The sequence below is a fragment of the Opisthorchis viverrini genome (assembly GCF_000715545.1).
Source record: "Opisthorchis viverrini unplaced genomic scaffold opera_v5_715, whole genome shotgun sequence".
Classification (NCBI taxonomy): Eukaryota; Metazoa; Platyhelminthes; class Trematoda; order Opisthorchiida; family Opisthorchiidae; genus Opisthorchis; species Opisthorchis viverrini.
Genome location: NW_008752384.1, coordinates 42 through 26,229, shown reverse-complemented (window position 1 = coordinate 26,229; position 26,188 = coordinate 42). Strand labels below are relative to the sequence as shown.

The 26,188-nt window shown below is 44.6% G+C and overlaps 2 protein-coding genes across 2 annotated transcripts in view; one reads left to right on the top strand and one right to left on the bottom strand.

The window, feature by feature from the left end:
* T265_15669 (hypothetical protein) overlaps positions 1-19,062 on the bottom strand; it is a gene marked incomplete at both ends in the record, with an annotated part of 30,995 nt that extends 11,933 nt beyond the window's left edge. The window contains 3 exons of the mRNA XM_009178912.1: positions 17,753-17,769; positions 18,148-18,417; positions 18,817-19,062. Coding sequence (XP_009177176.1) covers positions 17,753-17,769; positions 18,148-18,417; positions 18,817-19,046 — 517 coding nt within the window. The remainder of the gene's footprint in view (positions 1-17,752; positions 17,770-18,147; positions 18,418-18,816) is intronic.
* Positions 1-25,566, top strand: part of T265_12022 (hypothetical protein) — a gene marked incomplete at both ends in the record, with an annotated part of 45,219 nt that extends 19,653 nt beyond the window's left edge. Inside the window, 6 exons of the mRNA XM_009178911.1 lie at positions 8,457-8,561; positions 11,169-11,850; positions 12,290-12,505; positions 17,109-17,500; positions 19,191-19,742; positions 24,985-25,566. Coding sequence (XP_009177175.1) covers positions 8,457-8,561; positions 11,169-11,850; positions 12,290-12,505; positions 17,109-17,500; positions 19,191-19,742; positions 24,985-25,296 — 2,259 coding nt within the window. The remainder of the gene's footprint in view (positions 1-8,456; positions 8,562-11,168; positions 11,851-12,289; positions 12,506-17,108; positions 17,501-19,190; positions 19,743-24,984) is intronic.
* Between the last annotated feature and the right edge of the window lie 622 nt (positions 25,567-26,188).

The following is a 26,188-nucleotide window of genomic DNA, read 5'->3' as shown; positions in this document are numbered from 1 at the left end:
ATGGCTCAATTGCCTGGACTAAATATATATATATATATATCAAACGAAGCCTTTCTACGAGAAGGCGCTGGGCTAATAATCATTCTATGCGGACAATGCTTACCGTTACCATCCAAAATGACCAAACATGGCCTACATCGTTTCAGTAAATCCAAGTAGACTTATTGTCCAACCGACCAGCTAAAAATGGCAACAACTCCAGGGGCTGTGCTGGATTTCACTAGGCGACAACCGAACCTGACCCAATTTTATCAGGTTGCGTCAGCCTAGTACGACGAGTTCAACTCAAAACTGGTGAACAGCTGATACCAACCCATGATCCTAAAAACAACGGGTTTACATTAGTCGGAATCCGACAAAGAACACTTGCAGCTTCGAACTTATTCCGTTTTGGTGAGCTCCGTACACCCACGACCCGCGCCAGCAGGGTAATTGATACTCTGTGTTAATCATCAGAATAATATGGGGTATTAAGTAATGATGCCTTTCTAGTGTCAGTGTCATTAGTTGTATCACGCGAGTCTCTTCACGAATTTCATGCAAACCATAGTTTTTCATGCGACAGCTGTGATAAGCTTCTATACCCTCTTGTAAGTTGTGCTCAAAAGCGCAAGCTACCGTTGTCCCATATTTTCCTGTCAAATATATCACACGATAGATCTGTGGGTACAGTTCCCGTTTGCTGTATTCTCACGTAAGGCCGGAGGGTTGTGCGCAGCAAGCTAAGTTTGTCCATATTCGGCGCTTCGGTTTTTCAACATTTTACCTAACTCGATCTCTGTAAGGTGTTCATTAACTGTCCTTGATAACGGTGATGTATGATAGTCCGACTACAAATAGCTTCGGTTTCACTCAAATAACCCCAGCTAACTAAATGTCCTCCAACTACCTAAGTATAACAATTACGCGACATAGTGAAAAAATTACAATGATTGTGATGTCCGATTTCAGGTCTTTTGTTATGATGACATCTGGCCTGCAATCATCATCATCATCGTCATACATCATCTAATTTGACAGTGACAACAGGTGCCAACGCCGCTACTTCACTACTTCAAAAACGTAAATCTGGTTGAATAAAGCTTCATAATGGAAACAAGAAAATTGGGGCATGGAGGAGTAGTCAACCAATAGTATCCGAGGTGCCTACGTCTCCAACAATCAGACAGTCTGGATAGAAACTGACAACACGGACATCTATTAGCCGCCTTGTCTTTCAATGTCTTCAATCACACATAGGGAGGGTCAATTGAACCGCATCCTGGAAGGCGAACAGCACCCAACCTTTTCACTGCATTTTCATGGAGGAAACTACCCACAACTTTGCTGAAAACCCTTCATAACATTCTTCATTCCCTTCTGCTATGTCAGCTTTTGTCCACCTCTATGTTTCCGCCACTTCAGATTAGGTGCAGGAAGAATACTTTTCCCGGCAGGTGATGCCTCGATACGTGTAACCTATGGCCTAGCTACTATAGCTTGCAGTGCCGAGTGCATTCTTCGAGTGAAGTGCCGTCAGTGTAGCCGAAGACCCGTTTTCTGATCAACTCATCCCGAATTCTCTGATTCTAGCAGATTCCAGCCATAGTTTTGAGATATTGGTGGGCAAAGATGTAAAACTGTTTCAGATCTTCCATCCAAAGTGGCCCATTCTCGCAGCGGTACAACAACACAGGGTGCACGGTAGTCTGCTGTACACTCACTTGAAGCTCTATGACGCCCTTTAATGCCACAAGTGATGCAAATTGACAAACCCAATCCGGGTCTTCGAGGTTCATACGTCGAATTCGTCTGTCACACTACTGACAGAGCCAGTACAACTTCTAAGATACGTAGGGCGTTGCACAACTTCCAGTCTCAGAGGCATGTTCTAAGATCGCGCATCCTGCAGTTTGATATTGCACTTTATGGTTTTGTGGTCGAAGGAGTGGATGAACTAGGTCGACTTTTTTTTAGTAATATTTGCGCTTCTTGCTCTGCAAAACTGATAAAACGTCGGCATGTCCCAGATCGACAGGCTACTCGCGCAGATCTATCTGAACACCGGCGTTTTAAAGACCTTCCAGTGTTCACCTTATCACTTTATCAATGAATAGAGAGTTGGTGGACCCATATCGGATATCACTACCTATAGGAAAGCTCCCCATACATCCTCAGGTGACAAGTGTGGCAATACAAACAGCGCATCATATTCACAATCGTCTGGGTCATACCCTTCTGATAGAGCGTACTGGTTTCCGAACTGTGGTCAGAAAATAACTGCAGCAAGCGTTCGCATCCCAACACCAGTCCAAGACAATCGCTCATTTGAGTCTCAGCGGCGGTAAGGCTACCTATTTGTGCAACCACAACAACATTTGAACCTTTAGCTTGCCTCAAAGCGTGGTAAAAACTGTCTGGTAGGATCGCGGCTGCAGTCTGTTGAGGGGGGCAAGCATGTCTGATGAACAGATAACGATTATCGGTGAGTTCACAGGATACTCCCACAGACGTTTCTATTCGAGCCACACACATTTGACTATCAATGGGCAGTCATTCCAACAGAGAGCCTTCAATTCGTTGACTTGGAGCGATGCCAACTCTACAGAAGCAGCAACAGCGGCTTCTGGATCATCAGAGGTGCGCAACCAGAAGCATGCGGAAACCGATGGAAAGATCAACTGAACCACCGTACTTAGATCTTGAATCCTCGTTTCAGAGAGACAACACGCTAATAGTAAACTACTCCTGTGCACATACGGAAGCATTCTGCTGTTCAGCTTGTTCTCAAGTGCAAACGTTAAAGGCTGCCAGATAAACTGAGGGTCTGCGGCCGTGGTGGGCGAGTTAACCGTTAATATTGCAGCGAGATGGCTCGATGATTAGAGCGCGAATTTACTAACCGGAAGGTCCATGGTTCGAATCCGACCTTTGTTTTTCGACTTCCCCTGTCTAGGCTTGGGCAACCTGGCAGTATCCCATCCCTCGTTCTTTCTTCTGGTGGCATGGCAGTTAGGAACTGAAAGAGCGCTACAGCTGAACGATTGCAGCTAATGGTAATGGTTGGTAAACATCATAAATCATCGTCACTGTCAGCAACATCAGGTAAGAATATTGGTGCTTTATTGCCGTTTCTGGGTGCGCAATTCATGGTCATACCTGATGCAGACGCTGCCAGAACTCTGACACCTAGACAAGATGACGATTAGGGTCTTCATCCAAAGATTAGCTCCAAAAGCCTAATCACAGGGCAGCGGTGTTTGGCGCAATTCCGTGGGAGCAGTCGCCATGCATGTTCCAACCCCCAACCAAAAGACTGTGGTTAGTTAGAACTCTACTGATTGACCAACCTTGTATGAGAGGCTCTGTGAATGTCACCCGTGCACTCCTCAGTACAGCTCATTGGGTTATGCGATTGCAAAAGCCGTCACACCACGATGAGGTTCCGTGTCTTCTTGACTGAACGGACCAACTATCACCTGATCATCGGGCAAATGTTCAGATTTTAATCATTCTCTTCATCCGGTCCCAACGTTAACTTGCCATTTAACCATTTAACTCCGGTAAGTTTGCAATTCCGCTTGAGCCATTTTCAAAAACTGCATCCATCGAGAATTCTTTGAGCATTCCTGGAAAATATTTGACCTCCAATGGTCCTTTGTGTGCCATATCTAAATACTGGCTCAAACGGCCAAAATTTTGCCAATTTCGTCACGTTCCTCATGTTGTTTCACCTTGAGCTGTTGTCGGACTGTTGCAGCCTTCTACGATCAGCCTCTGTGAACAAACGTTTGTCTACCAATGGGACAATTCGTCAGTGGCTGTTCCATAAGTGATGACGTTTTGGTTTCTGTATCCAACTGCTGATGCTTAGGATTCGTCAATACACAGTATTGACAAAGAAGTTACCAGTTAGGCAGTATCCGGCTTGCTCGATATCGAAGGGAACCTGAAAACAAAATAACACTCTGGAGGACGCTTAGATCATAAGCTGTAGTGAACGACATCAAAAATGACTGGCCAGTACGTGACGAACATCGGATGAACGGAGATCGACTCTGATTGAAGACGGAGCCAAATGATTGAAAGTAAATTTGCCCGAAATTCGATGGATTAATTGTGAATGACTGTTGTCATCGAACGCAGTAGCTTGACAATCTTTCGGGGTACACAGTCTATATGGCATCGGTGGGGATGATTGTAGCCTGATATGAAGTTGTTTTCTTTGGTAATTAGTATAGTATACTTACCGCAATGTTCTGTATAGGTAGGAGTAACTATGGGTCCGGGTGTCAAACAGGGGTACAACTCACGGAAATTCAAAGATGAGTGAATCCGTTCGTGTTATCTCGTTTGCCTTGTCTGCAAATCCCATATCCTATGAAATCTCCGCGTTTGATCCCAAATCCAGGGTGAAGAATAAACTTAAATGGAATCCATGTCTATCAGTAAAAGGACGTAACCCGCACAGTCTGATGCTCCCCATCGGAGCCGACGCGTCAGCTAAGGTACAAGCTGGTTGCTACTAATGTTCCAGCACGGGGGACACGAACATGTCCCTAAGGCATTCGAAGTTTATGTCTAAGTTCAGTGATCCTTGTTTTTCAACGATCACAAACAGGGACGACGTGCGATGTCAGTCAGTTAGTTTATTATGCTTGCCTTACTCCTGTTTCTACTGGCGGGTGGTGATATGCACACAGCGTGTGATGATGAGCCAAAAACCAAGCCACAGTAACCAGACCTCTGCAAGTCCTAACACTTAGGTTAATTCGGTACTTCTGACACCTTTCCTCCGCTGTGCCCATGTTGACCAGCAGATTTATTTTGATTTGTGAACTCATGTGGTGGTGTTTGTTTATTAAACACGAACAACCAAACCGTTCTGCTTAACAGCTGTAACAGTTTCGACAATCATTATTTTAATTGCCAGTGGTTGGGGTGTTCGGTAACCAATGCTGCCCGCTTGTAGGAAAGCCTCACCAAACTAGGGAGCACATACTCAGTGTAAGACGATTCTTCAGAATGTCGTGTCGTCCAGTATCACCGGGAGGCCAAAGTCGGTTGCAAGTGTATCAAAGTAGAGCAAAGCAATCGGATGCGGATGCCAACAGTTGCCACCAGAGAGTATGGATTCATGCCTTATTCTTTCCATAACATTCTGGACTATGTGAACTCAACAGAGCGATCCTTTTACCTGTTTAGTGACTAGCTGGTTAGCCAAGTAGTCGTCACTGGCAATGTTCATACAAACGGATCCGACGAAATATCTGTACTGCTGGGTGAGGTCTGAAGTGAAGCTTGTTGTCTCCTGCACCAAACAGCAGAAACACAAGGGTATTATTCCCACACCATTGCAGACAGTGGAAACCAAGCTAAGGGGATTAACTACGATAGATAGGCCTTGTACGCCGAATCTGTACCGAATGCTGCAGGACAACATAGTCACAGAACAATCCGTTGTGGTGCAAATGAACTGGGTTAGTTGGTTGGTATCATCATGCGTGCTAATGGGCCACGGTTCAGTCGCCATCATTTGTATAACCGACGACAAGCTCCTAGACCCCTCTGAATCTGCTTCGGAGGGTAGTTGTGCTGATGTTAGACGAGGACCGACATCCCTTTTGACCAAACTTTTTTTCTGTTAACACCCAGGGAATGTATCCAAAGCTGCCTGCTTGTATGTAGGTATAGGTACGTAGCCGCACAAGATTTCCTTTCTCTGTGCTTCTGTGTCTTTTTCTGAAACCTTCGCAAGTGGTTTTCGAGACCTCGGTTGCCGTTTAACAGCTTAGCCGATGCGAAATGTTCGGCGAACGTTGCAAGTAAATCAACCACTGCAACTAGATGTGTCCGCCATCTTTGGTCTGACGCCTACACTGAAGCTAGGCTTATCATTGGTTGAACTAGTGATCCACGTAGCCGCTTGGCTAGCAGGCGCCCTCACAAAAGCGGTCGATCGCATTGGCTGGGTTAATAGAAGATCGCTTAGGTCAGTGTTTCTTAACCTATTTCGCATTGTGCACCCCTTTTAGTATATCTCAAGCAATCATTCAATTCTCCCGAAAACAAGAACTCCAACTCCATGGAATCTTGAGTAAGTGAGAAATAACTTGTACTGCGACTGTTATTTTATGGGAGCGTTACAAGTGCAATCAAGAAAACGCACTAATAGGAGCTTGATAACTTCATCCATTTTAGGTTTCCTGTTAATGATAAGTGTTCATAGTATTCCACACTGCCAAGAACTTCAAGTTTTGCCTTGATTCATCTCTATGTCTAGTCGTATTTTCTTTTGAAACCATCACATGTTTGCGTCTAATTGAAGTTTTCAGGTAACGTTTTACCACCTGGAGGTTTAGTAGGTCAGTACTTCACCTTTCGCAAAATCCAAAAATTAGTCTGTTACCTAGATGTGTTTTGGAGGCCGGAAACAATAATTCGAGAGAACAAAATGAAAAGGTTAAGCAGGTCTATCTATGTCACACGACAAGCATAGTGATAAAAGCTTGCTTTATTTCAGGCTGGGTCTGAATTTGCGATTTTGTTGCACTTTCGGCAGCTCTTCCTGTTTTAGCGTCCAACTGTTCGTTTCCCCATCAGTTGATTTGTTTTACGTAGGGTGGTGGGAATATGGTGAACAGGCGATTGCAGGATTCTCCAGGGTTTAGGTCTCTATGTACGTATGCAATATCCGTACGGACGCTCTCATTGTTCCTTATATAACTCTGAGCTGGACGTAGCGAAAACACGGATACGGCGCTTACAAGGTTTAACCAATTGTTTTCGCAACACGTCATTCTTTCCATTTGAAATTTCACGTGTAAGCAGGCTAAAGCACACCTCACTGTGACAACTTGGACGTCATGACTAGAAGTATGTCATCTGCAACAGATAAGGTAGGAACAAGACGCTATGCATTGGTAGCAAGAGTATATTATGAGTGGAAAAATTACCACATAAACCGGACCAACAATGGATTTTTTAAGTGGTTAATGTTTTTAAGTATAGGGTTTCCATTACCCTTCGAAACATCGAAATTTCTTCCCGGAAGATTTCCCTCTGGTTCGAGTAGCAGCGATTACAATGTGTTTGTGTGCTGGAAGGGAGTAGCACATGGATTGGTGAACGTAGTTTGCATGTCGGATTCATCAGAACGGATAATCAGCTAGTGACGAAATTTATTGCATTACGTCACCTATTCGGACACGGCCAGAAATGATACGAGGGTGCGCAGTCCGACTTGCACGGTAGTTTGTCTCTCCGGCCTTTATTATTTCCCTATTGGTTATCTAAGTTAATAGATAAAGCATGGTGTCAAGTCCGTCTAATTCTTCCCTTGTTTTATCCTGTTGTAAGTTTCTATGTTAATTTTGCTGCTGTTCATCGGGTCGTCATGGACAAAAAGTTAAATTTTATCTAACCCTTTTCACGAGACGTGTGATTGTTGATTGAAATGGTAGATCTTAAACGGTAGACAAGTTTCTACATTGGCATTTTGCTCACCTGTTAAGTCTACGAGGTAGCCCACTTGAAGTCAACAATTTTCGAAACCCTATTGGACCTCATCGACGCCAGCTATTGACCGTCAGTAGTACACTAATTCACTTCATTTGGCTTGGGGTTCCTTAGCCCTGAATTGCATAGTCGAGAATTTGTACCCTTCATACGCGCTCCTCACATAAGTCATCCACATATTGCTTTTGTTTGTGCCTTTTCAGGTCTCTCTCTAATATAAGTTACCGAATAAATTGGATGAAAAAAATAACTGGGAAGCTAAAGCGTCATGAATAGCTTCTTCTCAAGTGTTTCTTCGCTCTTTTTGGTACTGACCTCAACGTCCAAAATTAACCCAAGTTATTTTCATTTAGTATTTATGGTTGGCCTCCGGTAGGGAAAATGGTTGTTCGTGATAGGATGGAAGAGGTCCTCAGCCCATGGCTGGTTGAAAGCCACTACTCCGAAGACTGAGTCATCTATTCATCACACAATTCACATGATCTTTCTAGAAGATTAGTGACTCGAAAAGATGGTCATCAAGAGAACGCGTGATGTGAACTCCATGGACGAAGGATGAGTGGTGCTATATCTTGTTTATTTGCAAACCACTTGCATTTCTTAGTACAATTGAATGATAATAGGAATGGTAGTGGTTAAATTACCGTCTCAAAGGACACTCGTTGGAATTTCTATAAATTCATGGAAGACCTCTTGTTGATGAATTCCTTTTTTCCATGAAGCCGGTGGCTTGCATCACCCTATACTTTCTGTTTATATACTACAATGAGTGACTAATAGTTCCTCTCTGACACCCATTCTGTACAAAGCTCGGCCAAGATGTTTCCACTTTGTCAAGTTCTAAACGGGAGCAAACGAACCACAGACCTTCGGATCAGTAGGTTTGTCCATTAATCGCCGAGCTGTTTCGAACCCAGTGTCCTCGATTCGGCCTCTAGCTTTCCAGTAGTCCCTATTAGGTATCAGAAGTCCAAGTTCATTGTGGTCATCCCCGCTATCAGCTGTTTGCGCTGAAAAATATGCGCACCCAGCTTATGTTACCGCCACATATTGAGATCGCTGTGGTAAGTCCGAATAAGAAAGTTTGCTCAGGCTCTCTGTGGTGTTTTCGATAGCCGAGTATTACTCAAAAGTTCATTGATACTTGCGGTTATTGGAGATCTTTATGTGTTAAGCATGTCAATTTTGTCGCTAAAACCCTTGACAAACAGTAACTTACGGATTTGCTGGATTTACTAGACGCCAGACTGTGAAGTCGAAACAACTATATTACCTGACAGAGTTTAGTTTCTTTCGAAAGGAACCTACATAGAGCTTGAAGAATGACGAATATTCCCTCCTGCTACCGGACATTCTAGCTTTAGACAAAAACGTGATTTTCCACTTACTGATCTGTTTTGAAACCGCAGCATTTGTGTTCACGCTGATAACCTCTGTGAGAAGTGGATGAATCGTTCAGAGCTAATTGGTTTTTCGTCGTAACTTTCAAGAGCACCACTGTCCGTTCGTTTACTTTGTGATTTCGTGGTATCGTTCTTTTCTTCATAGCAAACAACTATCCGTTCTTTTCATACATGGCCTGTCGCGGCTAAAGCAGATTTTGTTTTTCAGCTCCCTTAGGTCACGTTCATTTTTCTCCAAAATTGGAAGCAAAATACCGATAAGAGTTGAACAGGTGTGCTCTCTAACTATTCTTCATAGTTTACTGCTTTTTCGCCAGGCGTCATTGATTTCGTTATCTGCTCTGTTCGATGAGCGGATTATTTCAGCAATCCCTAAAACTAATATAAGCGTCGCGTAGCGCCATATGTAACTGACAAATAGCCGGTGTTGCATCAGGGTTAACTATATCGTAGGCTGCTAAAAGACCATCGCTCCCACAATTTGGAGGGTGATTTTGTCGTGGATCAGACCCTGGAGACTAATATAGCTGTCGAACTAAGGTATCAGCCATATCGATCGGCTTATCGGCAAGCACAGTTTTGGGTTCTCTCCCATCCATTCTGACGGGACTGCCCTACACTTTGCGAGCATGAAGCCTATGCCAAATCGTGCAGGTGAATCATTCAATTTCGAGCAGGTTTGCATCTCTAAAGTTCAGTCTCAGTTGAGATGTATCGTTGGGAACTCAGTGTCTACGAGTAGACGCTCCGGAGACAGTGCGATATCTCAGGTGCTACTCCATCAACATGCCGAAATACAGTAAATAAATTATATGGAGTGGAGATGACCTTCGCCGACTTTGCTGAATGTGGTGTGCGGAAGCGACGGATTCCCGAATAGGCATAATTTGGCCGGGCTGTTTATTTCTATATCGCAGTTACAACTCGAGTTTTACTTGCGCATACTTGTCCTACAGCCGCCCAGGATGGAAATATTTCCTGCTGTAGCCCTAAATGCATGTTTAACGAACTTTTGCTATGAGTAAGATAATCGTTCAGCTGCAACACCCTTTCGATGCCTAGCTGCCATGCCGTCCGAAGGAAGCACGAGGACTGAGATACTGCCAAGTTGCTCTAGACAGGGGAAGTCGAGCGGCAAGGGTCAGGTTTGAACCACGAACATTTTGGTCACCTAATTCGCGCTCTAACCGCTGAGCCATCTCGCCCCTTTGCTACTTAGTAGTGAACCGGTTCAAAATATCCATTGTCAGCGGTCGTAGATCAATAAGGAAACTCTTTAGAGGCTGGTGTGTGGCACTTCGGAACCTCGACCTAACCCTCAGTTACATCAACCGATATACGCTGCTTGGGAAATTCGAATGCCTCTCATCCACTCAATTTAAGGCCGGATACAAGATCGTTGTAGTTGTCACGCCTGGAGAAAGCGCGTTTTCCTCAAACACTGAAAGTCGCATCGCAGCTCTAGATTGATAAGGTGTATTCAGAAGTGACCACTGTCTAGACTTTCGCGACGGAGGTGGTCACCCATATATGGAACTCAGTATTCCGGAGCGAGCCGTGCTTCATATGTCCCTGTTTGAATCAAGTTTATGTCGTCCAATGGTACGGCTCGCTCGCCAGGAGGATTTCAGACAACTGACGGTATCAACGGTCCATTCTTTTTTAATTCCCGAAGGGAACTGTATTATCGTTCACTCAGTTGTGCATCGTTGGTTCACGCATATTTTTCTCCTTGAGGCTCGCTGATCTGACTTCAACATCGCTGAGCTATGCCGCTTACCCAAATCAACTAACACTCTACAAGGATATGTGGCTTTCTTGGACATTAAGCCAAGCCTGAGTCAATTGTACCTATTTTATAGCGTGAGCGACTGCCTGTCGAGCTGCTCGCATATGACTTGTTTCTTTTGGGCACTCGATAGTTTGTGGAGAGAGGTGATCCACTTGAGCAAATACTTTCATCGCTGGTTGTCCTCTGTAAGTGTACAATACTCGTTCGCTTCACTTCACAGATTTGTTGCTTTCCTGACATTCTAATCAGAGTTGAATCAATTTTAGTTGTCATGCCAGTCATTCACTATGCACAACTATCGATTATTCCGGGCGGTATGGCCAGTAGTATTGTTTAACTCAGTGATTGCCAGTCAGTAACTTAGGTTCTTCTTGCCGTAGCCTTCGGATATGCGATTCTTTTACACTGTTAGGAACTACAGCGGTGCTGTGCGTCTGATATAAATCGGGCATATCTACTTTTACTCCTACATATAGCAATTAATCGACGATTCGCTACAGTCAATTCTTCAGTCTGAAGCCAACTTTGGTCTTCGCCCCGCTCCGACGTTTCGGAATGAAGTTGAGGCTGGAATATTTCAGTCCATTTTGCTGCGATATTTAGCGTACGTAAATCCTATTGACCGACTACCTCATACCGTTCTGGACGAATTGTGCGAAGTTGCCACTCCACGTTGGCACCTGAGTATGAGCGGTACTACGGCGTTACAATCGCTTGGTCTGCAAGAGCTCTCAGTTCGGAAGTTGACTCTCTCTGATCGCTTGGCTCTTGCCTATCCCTCAGATGAGCAGCGCGAGGCTTACCAGATATGGGCTGAGCGTAAATTGCAGGCTCTGGCTAATGGCCAGGCTGGTTCCCGTCCATCCGTTGCCAGAGCAGTCAATGTTAGTTGGGAGGACCGGTTGGTCACTGGACGTTTTAGTGATCTCATTCAACCATTAATAGAGAACGTACCAATAGTCTACAATGCGGTGGTCACCGATGTGGATTGGTCCGGTGATAGTATTTGTGGCGTGCGCGTCCGGGCTGTTGTGTCGCGGGAGGACGGAGAGAGCTCCAATGGTGATTCCAATCGGCAAACTGACAAAACGGAACCGGTGATGCAGTTTTACGATGCGAAACATTGTATCATTACGGTACCGGTTGGTGTCCTCAAAGGTTAGTTTCATAGGTTATATGTGCCTCGGTCGATAAACTAGCGATTTTTACTCAGTCCGATCGCCGTGTGTATTGTTCATCCCACCCTGTCTAGTATATACTCTATTTTTTTATGTTCTTATCGTAGGTTTATTTTGTTCTCCTATGCTTGTGATCATCAGACAACTCCAGAACATTTGACGATGTACAGTCTGAGTACTAGAGTGAGGAAACTGCGATCTTAGTCGATCTGTAGATAGAAAAGGCTATACCCGTGGTTGATTTTGGGCCTCCTAAGAGCGCCTTGTAACTAGCTGCCGGCTTCCATTGAGAATCTTGTTGTTCCATAACTGGAAGATCTTAGTGAAAGTGTTAGTGAAACTACAGTGATCCTCTACCTTATAATAGCTATATCTTCTTGAACTTTATTCAACTTAATTTCGATTCTTTACTTTTGCAGGGCTTGATCCACGATCTGTGATCCATTTCAAACCAGAGCTTCCCCCAGAGAAACGACAAGCTATCAACCGTTTGGGTCCACCCTTTCTGGGTGCCCCTACGCACGATAAAGTTATCTTGCGTTTTCGAGTGCCGGAGGACGTTTTCTGGGACACGCGAGCTGCTCACTTGAAGTGTCCAGATCCTCGACTACATATACTCAACCTGCATCGCTATGGTGAGTCAGCCACTGCGCGTGACAGACCGTTAAATTCACAACGCTCTGCTGTTCCTCTTGAGCGAGTTCTGAAGATGAAGTCGGTTTAGCGGTTGTTCGGATCATAGGCCGTTTTTAGGGCACTGTAAGATTTTGTCATTTGGTAAAAAAGTGGTAAATCTCACGAATTAGAGAAACAAGCTATCGTGTTTTGTTTTATTTTGTCTGGCTTTTGGAGCAATAATGTGTTGCCACCTTTCTCCCTTTGCTTCTCAGTATTGGTTTAATAAATTGAATTCATGACTGGAAAAAGTTCGGAACTGACTGAGGAGTCATCGTTTTAGAAAGGTTTGGTAGAATTCAGGTGATAACCACTCATCCTTCTGATAACCGCACAATAACACGTGTCAGCTTGACTAATCCAAAACCGTTCTCCACACGCTTACCAGTTCCACGTCTTTCATTCTGTTAACACTGAGATGTTTGGCGATTTTTATCGCCTCAAAGCCTCAACTTTTTCTAAATCTATTTTATGTCCCGTGTCCAGTGCATGTTTCGCAATTTCTGAGTCTGTCAGTGGCACTCGATATTTATCTGCGTTTCTCGGTGACCGTTTATCTTCCACTTTTGCTCTCTGACTCTGGTGTGAAGTTCTCTGGCCATCTGTCCTATATAGACCTTCGTGCAGTTGTTACACTTAATTTTTAGACACACTCCCTGGTTCTGTTTGCCTGGGGTGATCCTTTAATTGCACCAGTGCAGAGCGCAGCGTGTTCCCCCTCTGTAAAGCTACTCTTACGTTAGCCGTGTTTAGAACCTTCGAATGACCTCCGATATCCCTGGTTTACACGGAAAACAGCAGTTCCAATCCGTTCCATGTTGGGTTTCGCAACCGCAAGTGGCAAGCGTGTCGAGAAGCGGTCTTTGATCAGTCGAGCTGACACGTATTGGTGTGCAGTATCAGAGGGACCACTTTTGCTCTCTGACTCTGGTGTGAAGTTCTCTGGCCATCTGTCCTATATAGACCTTCGTGCAGTTGTTACACTTAATTTTTAGACACACTCCCTGGTTCTGTTTGCCTGGGGTGATCCTTTAATTGCACCAGTGCAGAGCGCAGCGTGTTCCCCCTCTGTAAAGCTACTCTTACGTTAGCCGTGTTTAGAACCTTCGAATGACCTCCGATATCCCTGGTTTACACGGAAAACAGCAGTTCCAATCCGTTCCATGTTGGGTTTCGCAACCGCAAGTGGCAAGCGTGTCGAGAAGCGGTCTTTGATCAGTCGAGCTGACACGTATTGGTGTGCAGTTATCAGAGGGATGAGTTGTCATCATCTGAATTCCACTTAACCTACTCACCTTCCCTCCCTCAAACTAAATTGTTGTAATACTCACAAGCCCCCGGAGACCAACGAAATCTACTAGTGGTACCTATGGTGAATCATCAGTTGAAGAATTCTGAAGTGGAAGGTTGAGGAACCAAAGCCGATCGGAACTAAGTTGTAACTCACCCAACCCATCAACGCAAAATTTTGGCAACCACGTAACCGACAATAGACGTTAATTGACACTGAACACTGGTCTAGTGCGCTAATATGAAGAGGTCTTACCGATTGGTTCTCCGTCTGCCTTGAAACCTGGCCAACTTGGCCTGATGAAGCTGTTTTGTCAAAAGCGAAAGTTGCCCAATTAAAAGCTACCGATTTTTCTACGAAGCCCTTCTGAAACGATGACATCATGGTGATGTAAGCAGTTGGGGGAAGTGCTGAGGGTCAGTTGTTTTTGTATGATATCCAAGTGGATGACAAAGTGCATTGTCCCGGTGGTGCCTCCTCCTCGCTAGTTGTAAAAGTATTGACTCGTTTCCTATTATGTGAAAAAGTCCTAGGAACGTGTGGTGTGTTCAGTCGGTTGGAAAACGTTTGGAATTGATCGAGAAGTCGTTCGTTCGGAAACGTCTAGAATGAAATCGATAGGTTTACTACTGAGCAACGCTTTACTTTTGACGCAAAGCTTCCTCCCGCCAGTTATCTAGTTTACTCGTTTGCTCAAATTTTAAGGCAGAAGGATTAACAATCGTCAGGATCTCTTCCTTCCAACAGGCAAAGCAGCTCTTGATGTCTGACTAGATGCTTCGTTTATAGGTATAGGTTAGCAAGCCTTGACAGCAATGGCTTAGGGGTAAGCTTATCCGAATTGGGCTTGATCCCTCTGATTCAACTCATCAGGAATCCTCCTAAGCATAGTTTATACCCTTCGTCTGTCGTTGCTGATGAGCTAGTGCCACAACAGTTGAGTAGGTGGGAAAATTTTACGTTTAGTTGCACTGGGCTTTCTACCGCTTCTGCTAAGGAGTCCGATTGACTAAAAACACTATCGCTTGCTGATTCGCTTAGCTATCATGCCTTCGTTCCTGGATTGATGATGACCTGCATGCTGCTTGTTAAGTAGTTGACTCTGAAATGATGCATCAATTTTTGGGTGAACGATTGAGGGACGAATTGCGTTAATTTTCATCATGTTTACGATTTAGTCTGTGTTGAGTTGATTGTAGTTTCACTTATTATTTGCAGATTTATTCATCACTTAATCCACCACGCCATTAGGTGCATAGTTTACCCTGCCGTTCTATGTTTGCCGAATCCTCGCCCGACGTGTTGAGTATTCATTTTTTGTGCGATTGGTTTTGATTGAACACCGAGGATGATCAACTTCCCCAGCTGAATGGCCCTCAACTAAATCATTCGCGTGAAGCCACTTGTTTTTCGCTTTCTCAAATCTAAACGTAAGCTAGTTTAGCCGTATGATGAGGAATCCCGGTAGGTACGTTTCGCATGAGGTCGTTTGGAGGCATCTCGGAATATATGCCGTAAGCTAGCATTAGGTCCCCCTCCCATCCGCTATTTCACCTTTAAGATTTCATTTTTCTACGAAGCCCTTCTGAAACGATGACATCATGGTGATGTAAGCAGTTGGGGGAAGTGCTGAGGGTCAGTTGTTTTTGTATGATATCCAAGTGGATGACAAAGTGCATTGTCCCGGTGGTGCCTCCTCCTCGCTAGTTGTAAAAGTATTGACTCGTTTCCTATTATGTGAAAAAGTCCTAGGAACGTGTGGTGTGTTCAGTCGGTTGGAAAACGTTTGGAATTGATCGAGAAGTCGTTCGTTCGGAAACGTCTAGAATGAAATCGATAGGTTTACTACTGAGCAACGCTTTACTTTTGACGCAAAGCTTCCTCCCGCCAGTTATCTAGTTTACTCGTTTGCTCAAATTTTAAGGCAGAAGGATTAACAATCGTCAGGATCTCTTCCTTCCAACAGGCAAAGCAGCTCTTGATGTCTGACTAGATGCTTCGTTTATAGGTATAGGTTAGCAAGCCTTGACAGCAATGGCTTAGGGGTAAGCTTATCCGAATTGGGCTTGATCCCTCTGATTCAACTCATCAGGAATCCTCCTAAGCATAGTTTATACCCTTCGTCTGTCGTTGCTGATGAGCTAGTGCCACAACAGTTGAGTAGGTGGGAAAATTTTACGTTTAGTTGCACTGGGCTTTCTACCGCTTCTGCTAAGGAGTCCGATTGACTAAAAACACTATCGCTTGCTGATTCGCTTAGCTATCATGCCTTCGTTCCTGGATTGATGATGACCTGCATGCTGCTTGTTAAGTAGTTGACTCTGAAATGATGCATCAATTTTTGGGTGAACGATTGAGGGACGAATTGCGTTAATTTTCATCATGTTTACGATTTAGTCTGTGTTGAGTTGATTGTAGTTTCACTTATTATTTGCAGATTTATTCATCACTTAATCCACCACGCCATTAGGTGCATAGTTTACCCTGCCGTTCTATGTTTGCCGAATCCTCGCCCGACGTGTTGAGTATTCATTTTTTGTGCGATTGGTTTTGATTGAACACCGAGGATGATCAACTTCCCCAGCTGAATGGCCCTCAACTAAATCATTCGCGTGAAGCCACTTGTTTTTCGCTTTCTCAAATCTAAACGTAAGCTAGTTTAGCCGTATGATGAGGAATCCCGGTAGGTACGTTTCGCATGAGGTCGTTTGGAGGCATCTCGGAATATATGCCGTAAGCTAGCATTAGGTCCCCCTCCCATCCGCTATTTCACCTTTAAGATTTCAAATATAATTAAATAAACTTTGTGGTTGTACGGTGGAGAAACATCAGTGTCAACACTGATGTTGCTCTCTGTCATCATGATGTTTGAGGCAGGTTTTATAAGCTGGGTCCTGATGGCACGTTACTTTTGCTTGAAAACTATCACGAAATTCCGTCTACAGTTCTTATTTGCGCACGAAACCAGTTCGGCTTCACTGATTTCAGTAACACGGACACCATTCCCTCGAAAATGACGAGCGTAAGCTCGTAGCTGGACGTTGTGACATCATTTGTTCAAAGTTGCTCCCGAGTAACCTTCACCTTATCTAAAGCTGCATCCCCCCAGGACCAAGTGAAAAATCTATGCAATCGTAGCAGCTATGTCAGAAAGTTGATGAAATGCAAATTATTCTAACTTAGAACGTTCGTTTGGGGTACATATGCCCCTTTGTCACAACCGAAATTTCACTATAATTGGTTAACCATGCAATCCTCTTTTATTGTCTTAGGCAAGCCGGGAGTACTTTGTTGCCATATATGGGGTGGAAGTGGTCTTTGCCCGACTGGTCACCGTGACCAGGAAGTCGTTGACGTGATTTTGGACCTTTTGGATCGCATGTACCCGACTACGCCGAATGACGGCAAAACAAGCCGCCGGATACCTGAGCCGATGTTCTACTTGGTGACTCGCTGGTCGGAGGATCCTTTCGCTTTGGGAGCGTACACGACCGGTGAACCTGGCAGCACCGATGAAGATCGACGGCTTTATGCCACCAGTTTGACAAGTGCAGATGCGCGCCGCATGTGTGGCTTAGATATGTCGACAGTGGGAACGCCGACGTCTGATGTCCCACGTCTCCTGTTCGCTGGCGAGGGCACACTGACGGCTAGTGAAGCAAAGGTAAAAGTTTGATAAACCACAGAGTTGGTTATAAATAAACACTTCGACGAAACCCTTACGAAGATGTCATTATGACAGGCACATTTCTTGACGCACTGGAAGGCATCACAACTAGCCCAACTTGATTGAAAACAGTGGTGCAGTTTGTCAGTCTTGCTTACGACAAAAGATTTTCTAATCTATTCCCCAATACATCAAAATCCATCATATTCCATTCTTGCCTTGGTACAATTATTTTTACAAGCTACTCACCGGGATAACCGTCATGACTGGTAATAAAGTAAATTGGGACAAAAGTGACCCCACCGTGCTCTAACTTAGTCTTCTTCAAGCCGTTTGGCTGCATTGTCTGGATTTTTTGGCGACTTCTATGCGCATGAGCTTAGCCAAGCCGTGGAAAATTCCGAAAACTAGTGCTTGTTAAGATATCACAACAACCGAACGGGAATGCCGGCGTTTTCCCTCTCAGTCAAATTTGACAAAACAGTACAAATGGCATCGTCTAATCGTTTAGGTATAGCAAAACAGCGTACACAGAACCTCCTAGTTTCAATCAAAGCGCGATCGGAGTGAGTGAAAAGACGACAACGCCTCAAAATATGAGAAAATTTAGCCTTCTATTATGCACGAAAATGGTACTTACCTACCAGACTTGCGGAAGAAACGTGTAGATGCTTATAAAGAACCGCCTAGCAACTTGAGGAATTACTGTAGGATTGCTATTGTCATAATATTCGAGGCGTTGGTCCTGCGCCGCCCCTCCATGAGTCTTTAGTCTGTGTTCAGTAGCCGGCCATGTGATCACTTTTACAACTAATTGCATTATAATATGAAAGTCGTAGGACTGAAGCCAAATGTTTGCAACAGACGCATGGATTTCCAGTCGAACTCGCTGATCCTTGTGAGCGCGAGGTGCACTGAAAATATAAGATTAAACTGTGGCAGTTTGACCGCATGGTACGTTGTAAATCCCTGATAACATATCAGGGGTCTCCAAAGTTTTCAATTCGCAAGCCGATCTTTCATCTTTATTTAGCTGCTTGAGCGGGATGGAACTGTTGCCAAGTTATGGAGTTCAATAATGACTACTTTTGGCAGTCATGCATCTAATTTATGGCTTTTTGATGATAGCACATAGTCGGTCCTCACGTTGCCCTAAAGTTAGAGCGTAAGTGCATCATAGCAAATTTGCCTTGAGAGCTGTGTACATCCTTAAATCTACTCAAAATCACTGTACAGCAAGTCAACGGCGCCGACTAGTCAGAAATGGGGATCCAAACTTTCCCTCTGGGCTCACGATTAAGATGTATAATCACGTTAGTAGTTGATAGTCCTGGCGATCGTTATCAGCTTCTAGGTGGCTCATGCAAGTTGGTGACACAGCACTGATAATGTCACCTCGGTTGTAATCCAAGCCAGAACAGACCAACCGCAGCATTGCCAGACCTAATTTTGTCGGGAAATAGATCCTTTGGCGTTCCTTATAGTATTCACACCACTTCTGCTCTTCCTTCCTCTTGCTGATGTACAACTGTAGCGCAGTCATCTTGTAGCGTGGAACTCTACGGAAAATGATTAAATGCTGGAAGGGATTTCGCCTGTCGCTTCAAATTAAGTATTGTGTGACTTTTCGTTCACTTAGACTCTGCTGCTAAATGAGCTCCACCGTTTTACTCTATTCCATTTGTAGGAGTGCACCCACGGGGCTTTGCAAACTGGGGTGCTCCGTGCTCTGGAGTTATTTCCGTTTCTCGAAAGGAAATCGGTAAATGCCTACTACAACGAGAAAACAAATCGTTTGCCTTGTACCTTGAACGGATCACAACTGCGAACTATCATACTTGGTAAGCTAGCTCACTATTTAACTGGGAAACCGCTGGCCCGTTGGATCTCGACTCTGAATAACTATAGGCCCCATCGAGTAGTTCGGCCTACTCGATCATTCCGAGATCTGTTGATGAATGGTGTTAGGAAAAAGCAAGACGGCCAGCTAAACTTTCCTGCCATGGAAGTGAGCAATCCTGTGAACCCCAACTTGAGTCATATTGCAGCCTCAGAACCAAATGGCCCAGTCGGAGATAACCTTCAGCAGGCTCGCGGGAGGACTCTTCGGGCCATTGGTAGAGGCCGTTCAAACTGCGCTCGCACATCAACCTTATCGAGGAGACGCGCGGGGACCCGTCGTGGTTATGGCTATACTCGTAAACGGAGAAGCGGGACGAATCGCACAAATACGTCTTACGTATGTTAATAAACGTAGGAGGCTATATAATTTGTTATATATTGTAGATGCTTGTTCCTGTTTCCGTTATTGTGACACTACTCATTTGGTGTGCAGAGTGCTTTGCGAACGCCTTTTTAAGAATTTCATACCCATAGAGGTGAAATTTACCCCACCACCTTTGAACTTTATTTATTCGCCAACGCATCTAACTACTTCGTTGAAATTCGGCGGATTTTTCGACGAGCGATGCACCGGATTTGCAGAAAATTCTATGGGCAAAAACCCATTAAGCTATTATGCATAGCGATTCCCAACCCAGAAGTTGTCTTCAATCTCAGTCTTTGCTTTATAACCCTATGAGTTGAGTAAATCAGGTGATATAAATATCGTATCATTTCGAATCGACAATCAAGTGTCAAATTAACATAGACACCTCTCAACAGAGAGCATTGGAAATAACGAACACTACGTCCAGGTAGAAGTAGCTTTACACTCCAACTCAAGTTGTTAAACGGCAGCAGATAGAGGATTCCATGTTAAGATGTCCAATTGACGAAGTTGCGAAGGTAAACAAACCTCCACGAAGCGAAAGGCCGTCAAGCTGGGTCCCTTTACTGGATGAATGATGCCGGACGTAGTAATGTAATGTTCCTAATCCTAGCAATAGGACTAACTTGTACATCATAGTTTGTTTCCCTGTTGCATTTCGAGTGTTCACGATGTGGTTGAACACAGTCCTTAAGTGAGCAATAAAGGCTTTCGTATCACGATGGATACGTTATGGGCTACTTTTGATGCTTACATGTTTGCCTCTAACACCAGAATGCTAGGGGTTAAACGGCATTGGTGTGTAGTTTCATTGTCATGGTTATCCGAACGAAAGTGGTCCTCCTATCTATCAACATTATAATCTTATGTGGATACTTCTCATTAGCATTTCAAGAGCGTATAAATCACGAAACGTTAATATTTCACTTGCCTTGTAGGCTTCTAGCGCAAAAAATGCAGCTCAACTCGGTTTGACCGCCATGAACCTGTGCTTAGGATGATCGTTCGGATCGCTGCAGTTTATGGCAGCAAGTTTATCCGATAAAGGTGGAGTGGTGGATGTAAAAAATAAAAGAATAGTGGGTCAGTGATTAAGAATAGTACCCCTAGCTACTGGAAATTACCGTCTGTGAGTGTTTTTAACAATTGATTTGATGTGTTTGTTACCTCAGCCTCGCGGACGATGGGCACTGATGTGACTACGACTTGTTACCTTCTTGCCCCGTGTCCAGTTCACGCATCGCCCACCTTATGGTATCTTCATCAGGAACTTCAATAAGAAACTGATAACCGTTCCAATTCAACTAGTTGGACTGAGTCAACTTGTCGATGAATAAACTAAGCAATCATTCACCACGCTTTAGCGTTGCCAGTCCATTGTTTCCATAACACTTGTGCAGCGGTTTGAATGTCGTGGTGTTCAGCACGCAGTGAACAGGCTTTTCTACCACATAGCAATACCGGACACGTAGACCCTGACCTTCATCAACTCGTCAGTGACTATCACACTGGCTCTAGAGTTTTCTAAACTGGGTGAGAGGGAAATTCGGTGATTCTGCCGTGCATTTTATCGGCAACGCTATCCAACGTGGTGCGATTATCCAAATAAATTGCTCTGATACCATTGTCAACTGCGGTGTGCTCACTCAGTCTTGCCATATTATTTTGCGCTTCCGGTGCATGATTGCCGCGCTATCCAAAGAAAGCTCGAGGATCGGGATACTATCAAATTGCCCAAGCCAAGACAGAGACAGTCGAGACTCAGATGCTGGATTCTAACCACGGACTTCCCGGCCAGTAAATTCGCGCCGTAACTACTGAGCTATCTCGGCTCAGTGCGTAAACTAATCAAGCTGGTAAGCGCAACAGGACATAAGGAGCGAAACAACCACTGATAACAACGGCCGCTTATTAGTTAAAAAACACCCAGTTCGTTGAGTTGAACACAATTAACACCAATTAAACGCCACCTGCAGTTGTTCAGTCGCACTACCGACCCGCAACGAATCCCCGGATAGTGAACTTGTAATCTCCGTCGGTTTCGGAAATAAGTGTATGCCTTTTCTCCTACAAGCATCACACTGCTGCTGGTCCCGACGAACTCCCACCCGCTTTGTCCAAGATGGAAGTGAGCTCCTCAATCCGTGTTCGTCTAACATGTCTTTCCCTCCCTGGGCAAAAGAGGCCATCCAAACCAACTGAGGTGAATCGGTAGTTGTGTACATTTCCACAAACGGTGCTCCCAGTGAGTGTGGCATTCACAGAGGAATGGACTTTACCCATTGCGTCCTACAAAGGCGCGTGAAAACGTGACCTGAGAGAAGCAAACGTGATTTCGGCCAGGAAGGATCTGTTTGGACCACATTTTCACACTCCCTTCGATGGTGGCAACGGCATGCGTATAGGCGCAAGAGATTCTTGGTGTTCCAAGAGTGCGCTCGGTTGCCACGGAAGTTCATGAATATCATCCGATGTTTGTATTCACATACTTTTGGGTACGTGAGTTTATGGGATGCTCTCATTTAAGCGATAGTGTCCGACCAATGTACCTCACTGTCTTAGTCATTGATATAATAATGGGGTGAACCCTGGAACGTCTCCCAAAACCCGGTGTTCCGACATCTGCGAGCGAGAATCTTGCTGACCTGGGATAGGCCGGCAACATTGGTCACATTTTGGAGAAAAGCAAGAAGCGCGTGTGTTGCTAAAAAGCCGATCCAGGTCATCCAATACTCCGAGGTGTGCTTCCAACCGACAAACCCACATGGCCGGACTCTAATCTTCCAGCATGCCTACAAGAGTGCCACTGGTCAGATGAAGCGCAATACATATCTCGGAAGATGTGTTACTCTGACAGTAGTGTGAGGATGGGGGCAGCACATGAATATTGCACCACAATTGCTTTTTCCGATTCGCCTTACTTGTGGCATTAAAAGTGTATATTTTTGTGTCTCGTAGAGCGTGCAAATCGGACTATGATGCAGCCCGTATTGTTGTACGACTCCAAGACTTGGCCACTTCCGGCAGGGCGTCTAAGACATCTTCAGGTGTTTGATCACTGATACCACAGAACTGTAGTTGGAATCGGTAGAACCAGTGAATTGAGGATGACGTATTCAGGAGACCGCTGTTAGTTGTGCGTATTTCGGTGTGGCGGAATCACTCAGGTTGGGAAAATTTGATGTGGATAAATGGAACGAGGGATGCTACGAAACGTGTGGATGCCTTCCTGAGTCGGGTCTACGCGACCGTCCCTATGCTTGGCTGGAGACCCTGAACGATGTGGCAGCTCACCCAATATCAGTGTCGTCGTGCTGTCAGTTTCTATCCAGATTGGTTGAGTTTTGGAGGTGTAAGCAGCCGGGATGTTTTTTGCGGCCTAGTCCTGTGTCCCCCTCTCATCATCATGACCTCTGTGTTCAACACTGACGCTTCACCGCTGTACAACCATCATTTATTTGAAATCCTCATTGTGAAGAGAAGAAAGAAGTGGATGCCAGCCTACCACCAACATTCCGAGTTACCTACACCCTCGCCCCCTTCCACACACCCATTGGCAATCTGGATAGAGAGTGACAACAAGAACACGATTGACAACAATGGCCAGTCATATCTTGCAGTGAAGGCCAGATGGTCCCTATGCTGGAAGGCGAATCGCGTCGATAGCACCCAAACTTCCCGTAGCATCTTTCATACCTATCTCCCAGGTCAAAGGTTGGCCACCTCTCTGTTTATGCCCCTCTGAATAAGGCCCCTTCTTTCCAGTATAAGCCTTTATTCCGCGACAGTAAAGAACTAGTTTCTCATCTGGTGTTGCTATCATTGATGATGATGCCGGTTGGTTGTTAGGACTAAACTAGAGGCGAACGCTTAGACCGTACACAAAACCTCATGTCTCCCAAAACAGACCATGCTATTCTCGTGTCGTGTGTACCTTAAACTTCGTATCTTTCGGTGTATTTTGAGGTCTATTACAATGCGTTATCAATAACATGCTTATGCTAGGCTTTGTATCATCACAAGGTGTCATGTAACTCCAGTGTCACAAGTGTCCACATAGCTGGATGGTATCGCGGATGGCAGGCAAAAACGTTTCTAGCCAAATTCTAGATAATTAGGTGGGATCATCACATAGGAAACGGTCGCTTTAATCAGATGGCATACAGTCTGAAGTAAAAAGTTAAGGTGATAATGTAATCGTTTCGCAGCCAACTTGCGGTGTTTTATTGTACAACCCCTGGAGAGTTTCCCAGAATAATATTTGACAGTAGCGTCTACGTGTTTCAACGTTGTGAGGATGAAGTACGGAGGTTCTGATTAAAAAATTGGACCGGTTACAATTCGTTCACGGGGTATACTTTTCGCTACTCTATCTGATCTGCTGTGAATACAGAGAAGTAAGTTGCAAGTGAAAGTTTCGGTGTGATGATCGACATATGTAAAACATTTTCCGCGTCTAGGGAGAACATCGAATCGGTAACTCTGACGTTTGTTAGATTCTGCTTAGGGGAAGCAGCTCATTTATGGTAAGGACCTAATCGAATTCCATGGTTCTTGTCACGCACTTCGTAGTCCATGATGATGCGCTCCTCGTTTATCCCACTTATCTTTGCGCCGAAGGGAAACATTTTAAAAACAGTTGGACCATTACCTGTAAGCTACTCATGGAGCGCTGCTCACCAGCAGATCTCCCGTGTAGAACCCCCAGGAAGTAATACACAATGAATCACAGTCAGGATATTAATGACGCTTGCACCACAGTGCTGTCACACTCCATGCGTGACTGCACTAAACTTACTTGCAAAGCGCTCAACTTTTATATTTATCATCCACCATCAAAGTAGACAAACAACGAATACGATTCATCGCACACATTACTTGTTTGTCCGGTTCCATTACCCTCTTCCATCAATTATTAAAAGCTGTACCAGTTGTGATCACTGTAGATAGATAGGCGTATTAAGACTGACAGTTTGAAGCCTAAAACGAAAGAGTTTGGTTGTTTCCACATATTAATTCGATTGCTTTCTTTAGTAACGCTAACGAGACAAGTAGGACCAGATAGAAAATCGACCTTATGTATACCGATTGCGATTTTGAGTGAAATGGAGTTAAACCACTGAAACCTTTTAGCTAGTATTTTATGACTTCTCTTTCGTCTTTTAAACCGGTTCACAACACTATGCTAACATTAGTGTATTCGGTTTTCCAGAGTTCCGTGGATAGTCAATCAGAAACCAGTGTCTCTACCATTGAAGCGCGGGTGCATTTAGGCCACCACGGGCTTATGCAACTGAAGAGCACCATTCTCAGTTCATTTTCTACAGCCCTTGTTGAAATTCGTCATTTGTGGAGCACACTAACCTCTCAAGACCGCCAGTACGCACTGTCTGAATTATCCGGATTACTGAACGAATTGCGTGTTATGCATTCAGAACTGGAGGACAGGGAGTCTCTACGTGTTTCTCCTGTACTTATGATGCCATCTGACAATCCTATCGTTCCATTTCCCTCTTCCCGCTGATCTGAATGTGAACAATCTTCACTGTACAGCACGATCACTTGTTTTTACCGCACCATCCACGGCATCATCTATGTGCGCTTTCGGGTTGTCTTCTAGTTATATTTTATTTTTGCACCAAAATCTTTTCATACTCCCTTGTTTAGGAGCACACAATGCATGAACTGCTAGTGTGTTGTGCTATTTTCTTGAATTGGTACATCTTTTGAGTTTTCGTTCATTCCATTGGTGGGGTGACTCAAACCGTTAAACTTGGCACCTTATGGTACATCATTACCTAGCTTATTTCAATGTCCCTGGTCGAATGCTCGGGCCAGCTGGGTTGGAGAAATTCCATCATCTTTTATTGGTTTTCTATAGACTACCGGCAATTAAGTTTGAATTGTGATATATGGTCGATCGGTTTCCACAATGGATCTACCGGATCAAACATTTAGATATCTGTCGAGAGTCACCAATCAGCCTGAGCAAGATGGATTAACAATGAGCATCAGCACTGATTCTGTTACAACATGGCGCCGTCATCGTCGATCGATATGCTTAGTCTATGACGGAGTACCGCATTTCCTCTGCATACATTGATGTAATAATGCTGCCTAGAAGATTTTCATCAACGCACCATTTCGATGAGAATATACTGTCAGTGTACTGCCGATGGTACTTGTATTCACACTTCACGTTCGAGCAGTGCTTTTCCTGCACTGAGCAATCGTTCTGGCTGGTCCACACAAGAATGGGGACTGGTCGGAAAAGGTGAGTCAGGACAGGGAAGGACTGTTTAAACAATGATGTGAGTAAAACTGCAGCAGACCTGACAGGTAATGTGACTTGTTGATGGTCGAAATGACCTAGCGTGGCCCGTGTCCAAAAATGTCATTTTAGCTCAGCAGGTTAA